The 13,694-nt window shown below is 47.8% G+C and overlaps 2 protein-coding genes and 1 long non-coding RNA gene across 5 annotated transcripts; 2 read left to right on the forward strand and 1 right to left on the reverse strand.

Moving 5' to 3' along the window:
- The first annotated feature begins 492 nt into the window (after positions 1-492).
- Positions 493-1,704, forward strand: LOC123055324 (vacuolar iron transporter homolog 5-like). Its single transcript, XM_044479322.1, has one exon. It carries the CDS (start codon positions 668-670, stop codon positions 1,292-1,294), a length of 627 nt encoding a protein of 208 aa, XP_044335257.1. The 5' UTR covers positions 493-667; the 3' UTR covers positions 1,295-1,704.
- A 3,840-nt stretch (positions 1,705-5,544) lies between these two features.
- On the forward strand, positions 5,545-8,602 carry LOC123055326 (uncharacterized). Of its 2 annotated transcripts, XR_006426614.1 has the most exons (4): positions 5,545-5,795; positions 5,972-6,139; positions 6,268-6,500; positions 7,963-8,053. It is a non-coding gene; the product is annotated as an uncharacterized lncRNA (long non-coding RNA). The 2 variants fall into 2 exon arrangements; XR_006426613.1 differs by having other exon boundaries at positions 6,268-8,602.
- Positions 8,603-8,947: 345 nt separating this feature from the next.
- On the reverse strand, positions 8,948-12,292 carry LOC123055325 (uncharacterized). Of its 2 annotated transcripts, none has more exons than XM_044479324.1 (9): positions 12,138-12,292; positions 11,970-12,061; positions 11,555-11,879; positions 11,372-11,480; positions 11,156-11,282; positions 10,620-10,823; positions 10,186-10,409; positions 9,599-10,072; positions 8,948-9,523 (listed from the first exon to the last, which is right to left on the reverse strand). In XM_044479324.1, exons 5-9 carry the CDS (start codon positions 11,195-11,197, stop codon positions 9,502-9,504), a joined length of 966 nt encoding a protein of 321 aa, XP_044335259.1. In that variant the 5' UTR covers positions 11,198-11,282; positions 11,372-11,480; positions 11,555-11,879; positions 11,970-12,061; positions 12,138-12,292; the 3' UTR covers positions 8,948-9,501. The 2 variants fall into 2 exon arrangements, with proteins under 2 accessions (XP_044335259.1, XP_044335258.1); XM_044479323.1 differs by having other exon boundaries at positions 11,093-11,282; positions 12,138-12,291.
- Positions 12,293-13,694: the final 1,402 nt, after the last annotated feature.

Consider the following 13,694-nt stretch of genomic DNA (forward strand, 5'->3'; position numbering starts at 1 on the left):
TAGATCTCTTACGCATATGGATGACGACAATAATACTGATCGATACATATATGCAAGGAAAATCCAAAGGCCGATCGACGTGCCATGTTCCCTTGTCGATCCACCACGGAACGAACTCGCCAAGCTCTTGAGAAGTTAGACAGGACCAGACGTCGTTGCCGGTCTACCCATGCATACGTTGCACCACACGAGCTAGCTAGCGAAGATAATTAAGCGGCAGCTGTGTCTGTGTGGCTGTATGATATGATCGATGTACACTCAGCAAGCACCATGGAATTTGGAATGGATGGGTTAATAATCTATGTCTAGGTGTGTGGTCGATCGTGGTGGCCACGCGCGCCCGCCCAACACCGGATGTCAAAAGAGAGGAAAAGATAGGGAGAGAGAGAGAGAGGGCCGTGTCAATGGCATGGCGGCATGTACGCACTAGCCACACAGTCCCGGAGCGGCATGAAAGCTGGGAACCTCAGCACTAATGGGAGAAAAAGGCAGGGGGAGAGCGGCATGCCCACACGCAACACCCTCCACACCTGACCGGGCAGAGCTCCGCTATAAAGCACGCCACCGGAGCGTGTGTCCTCCACACTACTGCTTCCTTGCTTGCTACCTGCCTGCCTCCCGCCACACACCACTGCCACCATCTCACTCTCGATCTCAGCTGCGAGCCATGGCCGTGAACGACACCAAGCTGGCCGACGCCGAGAACCCGGGCGTGATGTGCCGCGGCGGCGGCATCGACTCCGACTCCGACGTGGACTTCGCGGGCCGCGCCAACTGGCTGCGCGCGGCGGTGCTGGGCGCCAACGACGGGCTGGTGTCCACGGCGTCGCTCATGCTGGGCGTGGGCGCGGTGAAGCATGAGGTGCGCGCCATGGTGATCTCCGGGTTCGCGGGCCTGCTGGCGGGGGCCTGCAGCATGGCCATCGGGGAGTTCGTGTCCGTCTGCTCCCAGCGCGACGTGGAGATCGCGCAGCTCGACCGCGACGGCAAGCGCGGCGGCGACGAGGAGAGGGCGCTGCCCAGCCCGGTGCAGGCCGCGGCGGCCTCGGCCCTCGCCTTCTCCGTCGGCGCGCTGCTGCCGCTGCTGGCGGCGGGGTTCATCGTGGGCTACAAGCTGCGGGTGGCCGTGGTGGTGGCCGTGGCGACGCTGGCGCTGGCGGCGTTCGGGGTCGTCGGGGCCGTGCTGGGGAGGGCGCCCGTGGTGAGGTCCTCCGCCCGGGTCGTCGTCGGCGGGCTGGCCGCCATGGGGCTCACCTTCGGCCTCATGCGGCTCTTCCGGGCCAGCGGCATATGAGGTGCGATCGGTGGACGAGGTTTTTTTGTTGCCGTCACCGATCGTCGTCGTCTCGTCCATGCTTTCCTCGTGATCCTACCAACGTACGTGGTGCCAACGTCTTCTTCCCCGGCCGGCTGATGACCTGACGTCCGTGCATGGAATGTGCATGCCCGGCCGTGCGTCTCGTCTTCTCTAGTTAATTCTCTGCTGCTTAATTCTCTCTCTACTGCTATATTTACTAGTCTTTGCATGCATGCATGCCACGCTGATGTAACATTGGCCAGCTGCATGCATGCTATAGTATTTTTACTGCACCATGTAACGTTACTACTGGTACGTACTAGTACTTGATTGGGAGGTGGAAGAAGGTGACAAGGTTGTTGCAAGAAAAGGCGAGCTATATAAATATAAAAGCTAATTAATTTGAATTTTCCCATGCAAGTCAAGCCGTAGGGATGTGTTCATTGTTCAACTAAGCTTGATTGATTAATTAGCTAGATATATATTTTGAGGACAATATTAGCAGTGTGGCAGTGCAGACAAAAAGTTCTACATATGTTACTAATTTATTTGATTATACATGTTTGAGTAAGCTTAACAAACTCTAGCCATGTCTTGAGACTTGAGAAACAGTATATAATTAGCAGCGTGACAGTGCAGAGACAAAGAATCACGAGTCCACTCCATCGATCACTGGGAGTGAGTCACTCCACACCACACCGTAGATAGATATGATCGATGCACCGTGTCAAATTAAAGCATGCATAATTCGCAATTTGCCACACAGCTACCTAAGCTAGAGCTAGGATATTATTTCAAGCTTCTTGTCAATCTCCCTTTTTTCTGTCGTCCATTAGGTCGGGTCCGAGCTCAACACAAAGACCTACATATATTGCTACGTACCCATCACTGTCACGCACAAGTGGCAAGGTAGCAACTTTTGGAGGGCGTCAACGTCGCCGCATATAACAGAAACCGCACCCCCTTCAATACTTATTATTTTGGCTAAAACTTCAGTACTAAACAAGTTTGATCCTTACATTTCATTTTATGCGGAAAAAACTTTCGATATATTCATCACTGTCAAGACCGTACAAAGCACACCAGAAGTAACGAAAATCATATCCAGGCCAGGTATATATGCAGACCACCTAATGACGACCACAAACACTGGAGTGTGCCAAAGGTGCAGAGCCGGGTAAACCTTTTTGTAGTAGGCAGTTTGGTACGTCGTCATGCTAAGCCCCCACAGGACATGCGAACCAGAACAACACCGTTGCCCGTGAAGAGAATCTCATATATTGGAAGGATCCAACCTGAAGAAACAAAAAGGCTGATGAATGAAGATTGGATCCAAGCATATCCATCGAAGACAAACACCGATTGAATCTCGCGAGATCCTTCGAAGATACACCTCCACACGCCCTCCTACGATCCTGGATGCACCATCGGGAGGAGAACTAGACGGGAAAACCTTATCCCATCATTAGGGGATTGCTGCCACATCGTCTTCCTGAGCAGGACACAAACCTATAAAACTTAAAAAAAATACCTACAGTGGAGCAGGAGCCCTCACGCCGGCATGGGCCGAGATCTATGGTGCCTCTATGAACTTAAGGTCACAGAAGATGAGGCAAACCAGCGACTGGCGCTGACAGAAGGCAGGGAACCTAATCACAAGTTCGCGTGACGAGCGAGCCGATGGGGCACAAGGCGTTATATCCTGTTTTATACCCCTTGCATCCTTGCATTCCAATACTACAAAGATTCGTCCCTCGAAATATTCAAAGCTGCACAACCAGTGACATGGTACCAGGTGCCACGAGCGTCGCATCAAGGGGCGGATAGTGCGTCTTCATGCAAGCATACGCCCGATGGACGCCCTCCAAGCACATGGACCACTTCTAGCTCGTCACTTGGGGCCCGACTTCTTGCAGACGGGCCACCAGACCGAAGAAGCTGGTCGGTAGCGCTTCCGCGGGTCAGAGATGGACGCAGAGGTCCTCCAACACTGACTTCGCCATACGGAAGAGCTCCATTAGCTGCTTCATCTGATGATTCAGCAGCATCGGATGTGACGGTGCCTGGAACTATTGCGAGAATGCTCTCTCCATGGCGTGGCCCTCCCACGCGCCGAAGTACAGACCGGGGTCTGACGCGCTCCTCGGGAGATCCGCGAAGGCATCTGCGGATCACCAGAGTTGTGTGAGCTCGATGAACCCCTTGCGGCCGAAAACACACTGAAGCAAATATGGCTTACCAGCAGCAATCTGCCTCACTTGCTGGAACGCTTCACAGTCCGCCTGGACCTCGACGTGCGCCGAGCTCAGCTTTTTGAGCTCTACGGTCGTCACCTTCTCTTTCTCCTAAAAGGCGTCGCATTCTTGGTGCACGCCATTCAGGGTTTCCTCTACTTCGAGGACCCGAGCCTGGTCCTTGTCCCGAGCCGCCCTCTCCTCGGCCAGCTCCTTCTCGGCCCTCGCGCCCGTAGCCTTCTACTGCTTCGCTTCCTGCCGAGCCTTTTCCAACTCGGCCTTAAGTGCCTCAAGCTTCGTCGTCGCAGCTGTCATATAAAACAGCTCGGCGTTAGCATTAAAGCTAAAACAAAACTCTAACTACATTTGATAACATGACAGTTTTTCTGCTTACCTTGGGCCCACTCGATCTGCTTTTGCATCAGATCGAGGTCCTCCTCGGATCGTTTCAGCTTCTGATTCATCTCCATATCTCCTCGGAAGCGGATTTCGGAGCCGAGGACGAGGCCTGCACATGCACATTTACTTATTAGTCTCCTAGTTCCGAAGTTAATCCTCTAGACAACTTTCCTAATAAAACCAGCCAGAGTCTTGGGGGCTACTACATTTCATTTTTTTGAACCAATAATCTATCTCGAACCCAAAGCCATTTCTTTAAAACTAGTTTTGGGCTCGGGGGCTACTGCCAGCTACACACCCTCATGTGCTACATCACGGTACGGCAAAAAGTCTTCGAATAAAGGCTGCTTCCACGTGTAACACTAGTGTTAAATCCATTTACGTATGAAACAAGCGCTAGGAAGCGTACCTAGAAGCCCTTGATGAGGCCCTTGAAGACCTCATGCATTCCGGCCTATACGGACCAGAAGCCACACAACGTCGTGCCGATAAGGGCACGGTACTCTTCTGTTAAGGATACCTCCATCTCCTCGGCCCACCCCGCGGTAGCACATCCTTGGGTAGGAGGGGTGGGCAGAACAACCTCGGGTCCCACCACCATTGTGGCAGGAATGGAGGCCTCTGGTTGTGGCGGTGGCGTCGGAGATGCTTGGGGCTGGGCCGCCGACTGGCCCAACCCTTCCTTCGGGACCTCAGGGACCACGTCCCCTTGATCCTGTTTGGCCGAGGTCTCGACCTCGGCCGCAAGAACCTGTACCTCGTCGCCCCCGCTCGGCTCACCACAAGAAAAGGGAACCAAACAAAACAATCAGCTGGCCCAGGGAAAGAGCATGATCAGAGGGGCATGTGCATCACACAGGCGCACACCAAGTACGCCAGCCGGGCGGGCCGCGACGCCTGGAAGCCAGACATACATTCCAAACGATGTCATCGGGTCAAGGGTGGCGATAACAATAGTCCGGGTAACCAAGGGCCCTCCACATATGCGTAAAACAAATTCAAAAAACACACGGATGCACGTCGGGTGAAGTTGTGTGTGGTTCTTCCTGTGGCTAGTAAGATGCATTTTCAAATAATCTGGCCAACCACAGTCAGCCCATTCCACATAGCCACAAATTTGTTCCTTCCTTAATGTTCAACATACATGAAAAATAATAAGAGACTTGAAACTGTTCATAAAGCTCATAAATCAACAGACTATAAGATGAGTCAACTGAAAGCACTTATGTTTACCAGCTCAATCTCTCAACTACTAAACAATTAAACTGAAGTTACTAAAGCAGCACAAAATTGATGTACTACAACAACTGAAACTAAATTAATGAAAAGTCACTCACATGGCTTCAAAAGTCACGAGCTTTTCACGCGCCAGAGACATTTTTTGTTGTGCCGCTCCAATCCTTGTAGGAAATCATTATGTCATCTAAAGCACCAACTAAATCGAATCAATAAGCCTGAAAAGGAAAACCCCTAATCCGAGCCGTGAGACCTTGCTGCTCAGCGAATTGTCAGAGTCAGAGGATGTCTATGCACGATGCCTCGCTACTTGGGCAATATTTATTTACAAAGTACAACTCTTTTAGGAGTTGGGCTAGTGACGCAGTTGGAATTGGAACTGCCACATCCCTAGCGTGCCGGGTTCGATCGATCCCTGCCATGCAAGTCGCATGCAACTGGGTGGCTGAAGAGCGCATTCATTCGTTGCCGGTAAATGGAAGCCGTGCGGTGCCAAGACGAGCGCTCTTGTCCTTCTGATGAGTTAGAACTCAGCTTGAGCAGGAGTCACACCAATCAATTGCGAGAATAGACTACTAGCTGTAGCATACTCCTTGAGGAATACGGCCGCAGCGGCGTCTTCTTGGCAGGTTATGCCTCCCCCCTTCAATTCCCCGCCATGATTTATGTCTCAAAATTGTTTTTTTTTACTGAAATTGTTGATAGAGATTCTAGAGAAATTGTTGATAGAGATTCTTTGTTGTTAGAGATTCTTTAGAAATTGTTCGACAGGCTACTGAAATCTTATTGCCTCGCATTTAAGCAGTAAATTATGATGGTGGTGTAAGTATGGGATGCGGTTGAATATTGAAAAGGGTAATAGGAGAGGAAGATTTCAGAGATAGAAGAGGTTTGTTTCTCCTGAAAGGCAGCTGGGTGGCCGATGAGCTCAATCACTGCAAGCTCCAGCAGGAGCTCCAACCAGTTAATCCTGGTAACACGCTGCTGAACTGCACAGCAAACTGTTGAGAGAAAAATGCTGAATCACCATTGAATCTTGCCTAGCTAAATTTAATGGTCTCGCTGCTGCCTGCTGAATTTTGGTGCCTGTGGTGTCTGCAGACTGAACGAATCTCCTGTAAACAATGACCTCGAGCACAAGCCTTATTTTTAGGAGAAGAGGGCATCGCCGTGGTTCCGTTAGAATTGAAGCCACATGAGCGTTAAACACGCGAAGAAAGCGAAGTACCAACAGCCAGCAGAAGTATGGCATAGATTACAAAAGCTCTGAAAAAACTACACACTCTGCAACACATCAGGCAGCCACAGGCCCTTTATTCTTCAGTTGCAATCAGGTGACTGAAATTAGTTGGTCTCTGACATAATCCGTGTTTGTTTGCTCGGTTTAGTTAGTCTAAAATCTTTAGTTCTTGCTGTCCTGACACGCGAAAGTTTTGTTGACTTTGCTGCTTTCTCTGAAACTGAATACGATCTTCCTATATTTTACACCAACGCTTTTACTACTCCCACACAAAGTATTGTTGTCTTGTAAGTTTCATGAAACTTCAGTGTCTAGGAGTAGCTAGGAGTACTCCATGATAATATACCTTTGTCACACCAGTGCAAACTGAAGGCAACCGAGGCAAAGGAGCTGACAAAACTGTAAGTTTGTGGTAACTACTGAATTTTGATTTAGTTTGAATTGTCAGACTTGAAGTGGTAGTGTCAAGTCTGATTAATCTTGAATTTGTCTTGAATTGCATTTTGTCTTCAGTAGTTACCACAAAACTTCTGCTATCTTCTCTAGCAGTGTGAGGAGCAATGCAATTGGTAATTTTCTGCCATCTTCTCTAGCAGTGTGAGTAGCCATACAATTTGTAACACTGAATTTTGTTAACACTGTCTCCATACAATGGTTCCTTTTGGGTGGAATTAACTTCTAGGGTTCTTGAATTGGTCCTCCAGCAACAAACAGGAAAGATTTCTGCGACGGAGTGCTTAAAAACAGTGTTCATGAATCAGCCGTCAGTTAAAATTGCAAATTGAGCTTGCTTTGCTCTTGTCAGTTCAGTTCGGCTGTGGTTGGAGCTTCAGCCGGTTAGGTTAGGTCAGCTCTAAATTTCTGCCAGTAGGAACAGCAATTCTTGCTCCTTTTTTCAGGTAAAATCAATCATCATGGGACGAGGTCGTGTAGTTTGCTTTCTTTCTTGGTTTGCTTTGTGTTGTTAATTCCAAGAAAGAAGAAGAAAGGTGTGCTGCAAAACGGTGTTGTCGCTTGCAAATCTTGAGTACTCCACTGATACATACTCCTAGTACTATACCACTGATACATACTCCAAAATTCAGCTGAAGATGCACCAAACATCTTCTTTTAGAAGAGAATCAGACCTTTTAGCAAGGAATTGCATTGCATTTGGCTCAATAGCAAATCTATGGTGAAGTCTACCCATGATTCAGGCCCTGAACACATGTTTATTTCCGAACGTGCCCTCGAGGCCCTGAACTGCCTATCCCTTTTGTGACATTTTGGTAACCATGCTTTTTAACAAGCTGTGTTCATGTTGGTAGGACAAGAATGGTGTTCCAAGTTGGGTTATCAGTAAATTTTCAGTACTAAATGAAAGTACTCCAAACTTTGTCATCTGTTCTCTCTTGTTGTAAATTTGAATTTTATCGCAGGGAAGGGAATAAAGGGAGAATTCTTCTCATGATCTTTGACATGTTTCCTCAACAAACTAATAACACTGAGAATCCGCAAAAAAAAATCCTAGAATTGATATTGAATTGATATTGATCTTCTGTGCACATTTTTTCTAGGATCAGGCAGAGGAGCAGCAGCATCACGGGCATGGGCAGAGAAGCAGCAGCAGCACGGGCAGAGCTCCACCGGCGACGCACGGCAGAGCAGCACCACGGGCACAGGCGGCAGGGGAGAAGGTCGAGCCCTCCTGGTCAAGGCGATCGAGATCCAGGCGCACAGGGGAGCTCGAGGAGGACGAGCTCCACTGGATTGTGGCAGCAAGTTCTGGGCGTGAGGGGATCACGGGGGCGCAGGTCCTTGGCTGCGGAGGCGGTGGCGGAGCAGTTCATGGACGGCGCCAGCAGAGCAAGTCCTGGGGCGGCGGCAGCGGCGGCGAATCACGCAGCTGGGTGGCGCCTGCCACTGGCCGGGCGCTGGCGACGGGCAGAGGGACCTGTAAGACACAATTTTGCAAGTACGAGGAGACAGTGCAACTGCGCCATCCCCGCGTGGGCGGGAGAGAAGCGAACGAACGCTTTCTCAAGTACCGCAACACGATCTGTCCGAAACAACAGTTGATGCGGTGAGCCTAGGAAGCCACGTTATGCAGACATTTCAATGGTTACCTTCCAGATAATTGCATCGCCAGGCCTGATGTAGGGTGTGAAACACAGGAAGGCATCATATTTTTTCAATGGCAAGGATACATTTTTATCAGTATGAAACAACACAGCGTTATACGAAAATCAGCTCATGATAATTTGTAATTAAGATCAACAGCTGAGTGGACGTGCATCGATATTTTGGAATGACGCAGGCGCTGCTGCAGATCAACTGACAAATGCGGCAACAAGAGGCGTTCAAATAACTCCGCCAGCAAAAGTAGGAAAACTAAAAAAGTCTTGTGAAAACTCAATACATTAATTCACAGAAATAAAGTTGGTATTTCAGTATCCAAGTGACAAAGACAAAATCAGCATTTCGGCAAGCATCAACTCAATACATGGATAACAAAGTCTGTTGACTACCAAACGCATCCACACACAGAAATAGCGAGTTAACTAGTTCAAAGAAAGTTCGTATTTCATTATCCTCAGGCTACCCAGAAATGATAAAGTGAGCTTTTCAGTGAGTAGCAACAACATTACACTGAGCATAGAGGAATGCTACTTCAGTAAACTAGCAGCCCAAGGCAGTATCAGCCAGCAATTCCATGGTACACAAGGCACAATCAACAAAAAATACACTGAGCACAGGCATGACGAAATTCTACTTCAGTAAACTATAGCCTAAGGAGTATCAGCCACAAGCTCAAAAACGGCAAAGCCACTGTCTGAGAAAGGACAAAATGAACAAATAACAAGGCCAGTGTCATCTACAGCAGCCAAAATCACATGGGCTACCATCAGGAAGAAGCAGGGACATCATAGAAAACGGCCATCAAGAAGCAGAGGCCATCATCAAGATTGAATCATCATAAGGAGCCATTTCAAAGCAATTGATATGAGGGAGGGACAACACAGCACCAGAGATTAAACTTCAAAAGCCTCATATGGATAACTTGGAATAAAGATTGAATCATCATCAGGAGCCATTTCTCAGCAAATCAGCAGCAATCAATAAGAAACATCAGTCAATCTGCACGTAGACAGCAGATTAGAACAACCAACTTAGAAATGCAAAGGACATACAACAGAGAGGGACGGGACTTACTTGCGGATATTTTTGTCAAAGTTCCGAAGCCTCATATGGATAAGCCTAACAACCTCACTATCGAACATCGGAGCATAAAGACCATCAGATCCCCTGAGATTCACATGCAGAGCGTAACTGTTGAATCCAACTAGTGCAGCTGCTAGTTGATCTTCAGTTTGGTAGCGTGATCTCTCAGCCACGCTCAATTTCTCTTCTAGGTCATACAGATATATCAACAGTGCCCCTAATGACAAATCCTTGTAATCATGAATAATATTATCCATCAAATCAGTGAGTCCAACCGGAACTTCGAAAGCATGCATTCCTTGAAAAGTCAACCTTTGGACAAACCCAAAGCGACTTGCCTCACAGATAACAACAAACAATGTGTCTTTTAACAATTCCCCAACAGCTACAGCAGAATTGCAAGTGTATTTGGAGAAGTACATATATATTCGTCGGAAAACCATGGGGTATATTCGCACTGATTTGCTGAAAAATGAAACAAGTGCAAAATTTATTAACAACTAAAGCAAAATCTATAAACATGACAATTGCTCCAAACTTTGTTCAAATAAGGAATTACAGGACAAGCACAAACTTACGAAGATTTATAGCTCTCTGACAATCTAGATGCCTCAACATTAGGAAATGCAGCACACTTCAAAAGGTTAACATCACCAAAAGAGGACCAATCTTTGGTTTTTGCGTTATCATTGGCAGACAACACCCGGAAACCGACACAGTACAGATTGTCATGGCGAACAGCAAATTGCAGGCGTGGTTCTCCAGGACCACCAACAAACTCGACAATGAAATATGATATATTCTGCACACAAAGACAAAACTTCCATTAAAACCAAATCATTTGCAAGAAAGTTAAAAACTGTTCAAAAGCATTGTAAAAATTACTTTTATTGAACTACAATTGAATGCATATGTAATCAAGATCACTTGTGATTCATCTCAAACCATGATGGAAAGGTGATAGGCAGAGAAAGGCAGACCCATGATGCTTGGCAGAAAAAGGGGAATGTACCTTAGTTTGAGGCCTTAAAACTGGTAGTCCTTCTGCAATCTCAGGAACAAAGCCTTCCGCGAATCCCTCCTCTGGCGCAAAGAAATCAACGTTCTTGTTGATAGAAAGGGAAGCCACCTCCAATAGGTGATTATGGACCTCCGCATAAAACATCAACAATTCTTCATCTGTCGGCTCGCAGCTGAGTTGGATAATCTTAATTTGCTGTAAGAAAAAGAGAAGAACACTAAATAAAAAACTGATCAGGAAAAAGAAAGGGTTTGTCTAGTGCCCAAGTTATTGCACATGTAAGTGACCAAATCACACTGCAAAGAAAAAGGAAAAAGACAAAGAAAATGTATGCACAAATTTTCATGTAAAATCAATGGTATGACTTAGATGTGCAAATACTTGGGCACATCTAAATGTGCTTTAGCAAAACTGAAAAAGAAATCAACATCCTAACCAATCAAGATAATACAATTACATCTTACATCATATGAGGTCTGATTAGTTATGTTTGCCCTGATGGCATCAACCACCTTCTGGTGGGTCACCTTGAACAGATCAGCGTGAAGTCTTTGCTCCTTGGGGGCCATCCGAGAAAGCTTTCGTTGGAAGAAAGGCAGCGTCCTCAACAGATATAACCCGCAGATGCAGCCTCAGCCCCGTCTTCCCGTCGACCTAACCAAATTTGAGATGCGGATTGATGAAGGGCTGTTGAGAGAGAGAGGATACAGGGAGGGTGGGAACTCGAAATGCAGGTAAGGTACCTTAGGCAGACGAGCTTGGGCTGGGGACGGCCGCCTCCAAAACAGATCACCGCCGGTCAGATCGACCTCACCACGTTCCCCCGAAAAGCTATGGCGGATTGATGGCCGGCTGTTTGACAGAGATATGAGACCTAGGGAGAGAGATGATGGGGGGATAAGGAGAGGGAGAGACGCGTCAAGTACCTCTGGTCACGGGGGGTTGAGGTGGTCGCGGCCGCCTCCGCCACCGGTCGACGCTGTCGTCGCCGCCGCCCCTCGACCTCTCGCCCTTTCCTCCCCCGAAAGAGAGAGACGGCGCTGGGTCGGGAGGTGATGGCACCTGTTGGGCCAGATCCATCCATAGCCAGGCCCGTCCACCCAATAACGAGCCCGGTGGATCACAGGCGGCGGGTTGGGCCTGCGCACATCATGCGTACGGGGTAGCCTGGGCCGAGATCTGGCCTTTGGCCCAGTGGACCGCCGGACACGTCCTGTGGTGTGGTGTGGATGGCGGTCTTTGCCGTGTTCTCTGCGTCAAAAATTGGATTGACGGATGAGCAGGATGGATGGATACAACAACTATACCGACGGAACAACGGAGGTGAAAATTTATGCTTACCAGCGGAAATCCAATCCAATCCAATCCAATAGAGAAGAAGTTGCTTGCACCGCACAACATATGTGCCGTCCCGAGCTCCTTGTGTCCGACCACTGCGCGAGGTAGATTGACACAGATGAAAACCATGGCCAAAAGATCAATCAAGGGAGCTGAAAAGACCATGCATACCAGCCAGCCAAGTAGCAAAACGTGCCTTCTGTCGCCGTGGTCGACGTCATTGGGAGCGCCGGCGCCGGCGCCGCCGCGGCCTCTGTGATGTGGTGTGGTCTCAAGGGGAGGGGAATAGAGAGGAGGAGGAAACAAGTAAATCCTTGGTCAGATCCGGTTCTGGCAGGGGTGTTTTTTATACTAGTACGCGTGAGGCGCGTGGGCCCACAGCAATAATAATGCCGCTTTGCTCTCGGCGCCCGTCCGTTCGCTTTCCTTTCCATTCCCAACGCGTCGCGTCAGACTCGGTCGGTTTGGCTCCCCCACGCGTTGGTCGGTTCGGATCAGGCGTTAACCGGGGAGGGCCGTTCCTTGCTAATTTCGCCATCCGCCAATTAATAAACAAACCCAATCCTTCTTTGTATTGACGTGGTAGCCATAGACTCGATACATTAAACGTATTGTTTCGTAAGTCTTAGGACCTTTTTAAGCCCCAACTTATAAGTCCCGGGTCCTACCTGTTTGTTTACAGGGACTTATAAGTCCCGAGTCCCTACTTGCTTGTTTACATAAACTTATAAGTCCATGTTACCTCTAATAATAAAACACTTGTTCATACAAATGAATTACAGAATAGTGACAACCGAAATAACACTTGTTCACACAAACGAAGTAACACTTGTTTGTGCCAACACTTGTTCATAACAACCGAAATAAGAGAGATTACATAACAACCGAGATAACAGAGATTACATAAGCGAAGAACACTTGTTCATATCATTGTTGTTTCAAGGACCACAACCCATCAGCGGCCCAAGCTCTGAATTGATTCATAGCAGCACTGTCCATCTCATTTGTTGAATCATTTGTTGTAGTCGTTGGCATAGACAATGGTACATAGTTTTCATCTTGATCACACAAGTCGAACTCTATATCGGGTAGTTGACTTTGTCTAATCAAATTGTGCAGTGCAATGCAAGCCACAATGATTTTGCTTTGTTTCTGTTGTGGATAACTAGGCAAGTGAAACAAAATCCTCCACTTGTTCTTCAGGACTCCAAAACACCTCTCGATGATATTTCTAAGTGAAGAATGGGTGAAATTGAAGTGTTCCTTTTTTCCTCTAGGCATTGTGCCATCACGGTACTCCTGGAAATGATAGGTTAAACCCTTGTATGGTGCAAGATAACCTGGTCTATTTGGGTACCCTGAGTCCACAAGATAGAACTTATTAGGTGGTGGTTTTGGAAACTTGTCACCAAATCTGGATCGGGCATCATTGAAGACCCTCATGTCATGCATTGAACCTGGCCAACCAGCTAGGACAAATGTGAATCTCATATCAAAGTCACACACACACATCACATTCTTACTCTTCTCCTTATGTCTATTCCTATGCTGGGCAGCAGTGGCAACTGGTACCACAACTTGTATGTGTGTCCCATCTATTGCACCAATGCAATTGTCCATAAATGGTGCATACTTTCTAGATCTTAATTTTGAATGCACAGTTCTGAATTGACGATCTGTTGGCTTGATGATGTCTTTTGCTAGCTTGATCAGACAGGCCAAAACCTT

Source organism: Triticum aestivum, chromosome 2D (assembly GCF_018294505.1).
Source record: "Triticum aestivum cultivar Chinese Spring chromosome 2D, IWGSC CS RefSeq v2.1, whole genome shotgun sequence".
In the NCBI taxonomy this organism is placed as follows: Eukaryota; Viridiplantae; Streptophyta; class Magnoliopsida; order Poales; family Poaceae; genus Triticum; species Triticum aestivum.

Bases quoted from the DNA above. Each gene is read 5' to 3' on its own strand.
- LOC123055325 (XM_044479323.1), bottom strand. From the start codon at position 11,197: ATGGCCCCCAAGGAGCAAAGACTTCACGCTGATCTGTTCAAGGTGACC. The intron at 10,410-10,619 runs GTACATTCCCCT...CTTTGTGTGCAG, and splicing joins TTTTAAGGCCTCAAACTAAG to AATATATCATATTTCATTGT. The intron at 9,524-9,598 runs GTAAGTCCCGTC...GTCTACGTGCAG, and splicing joins TTTGACAAAAATATCCGCAA to ATTGACTGATGTTTCTTATT.
- LOC123055324 (XM_044479322.1), top strand. From the start codon at position 668: ATGGCCGTGAACGACACCAAGCTGGCCGACGCCGAGAACCCGGGCGTG.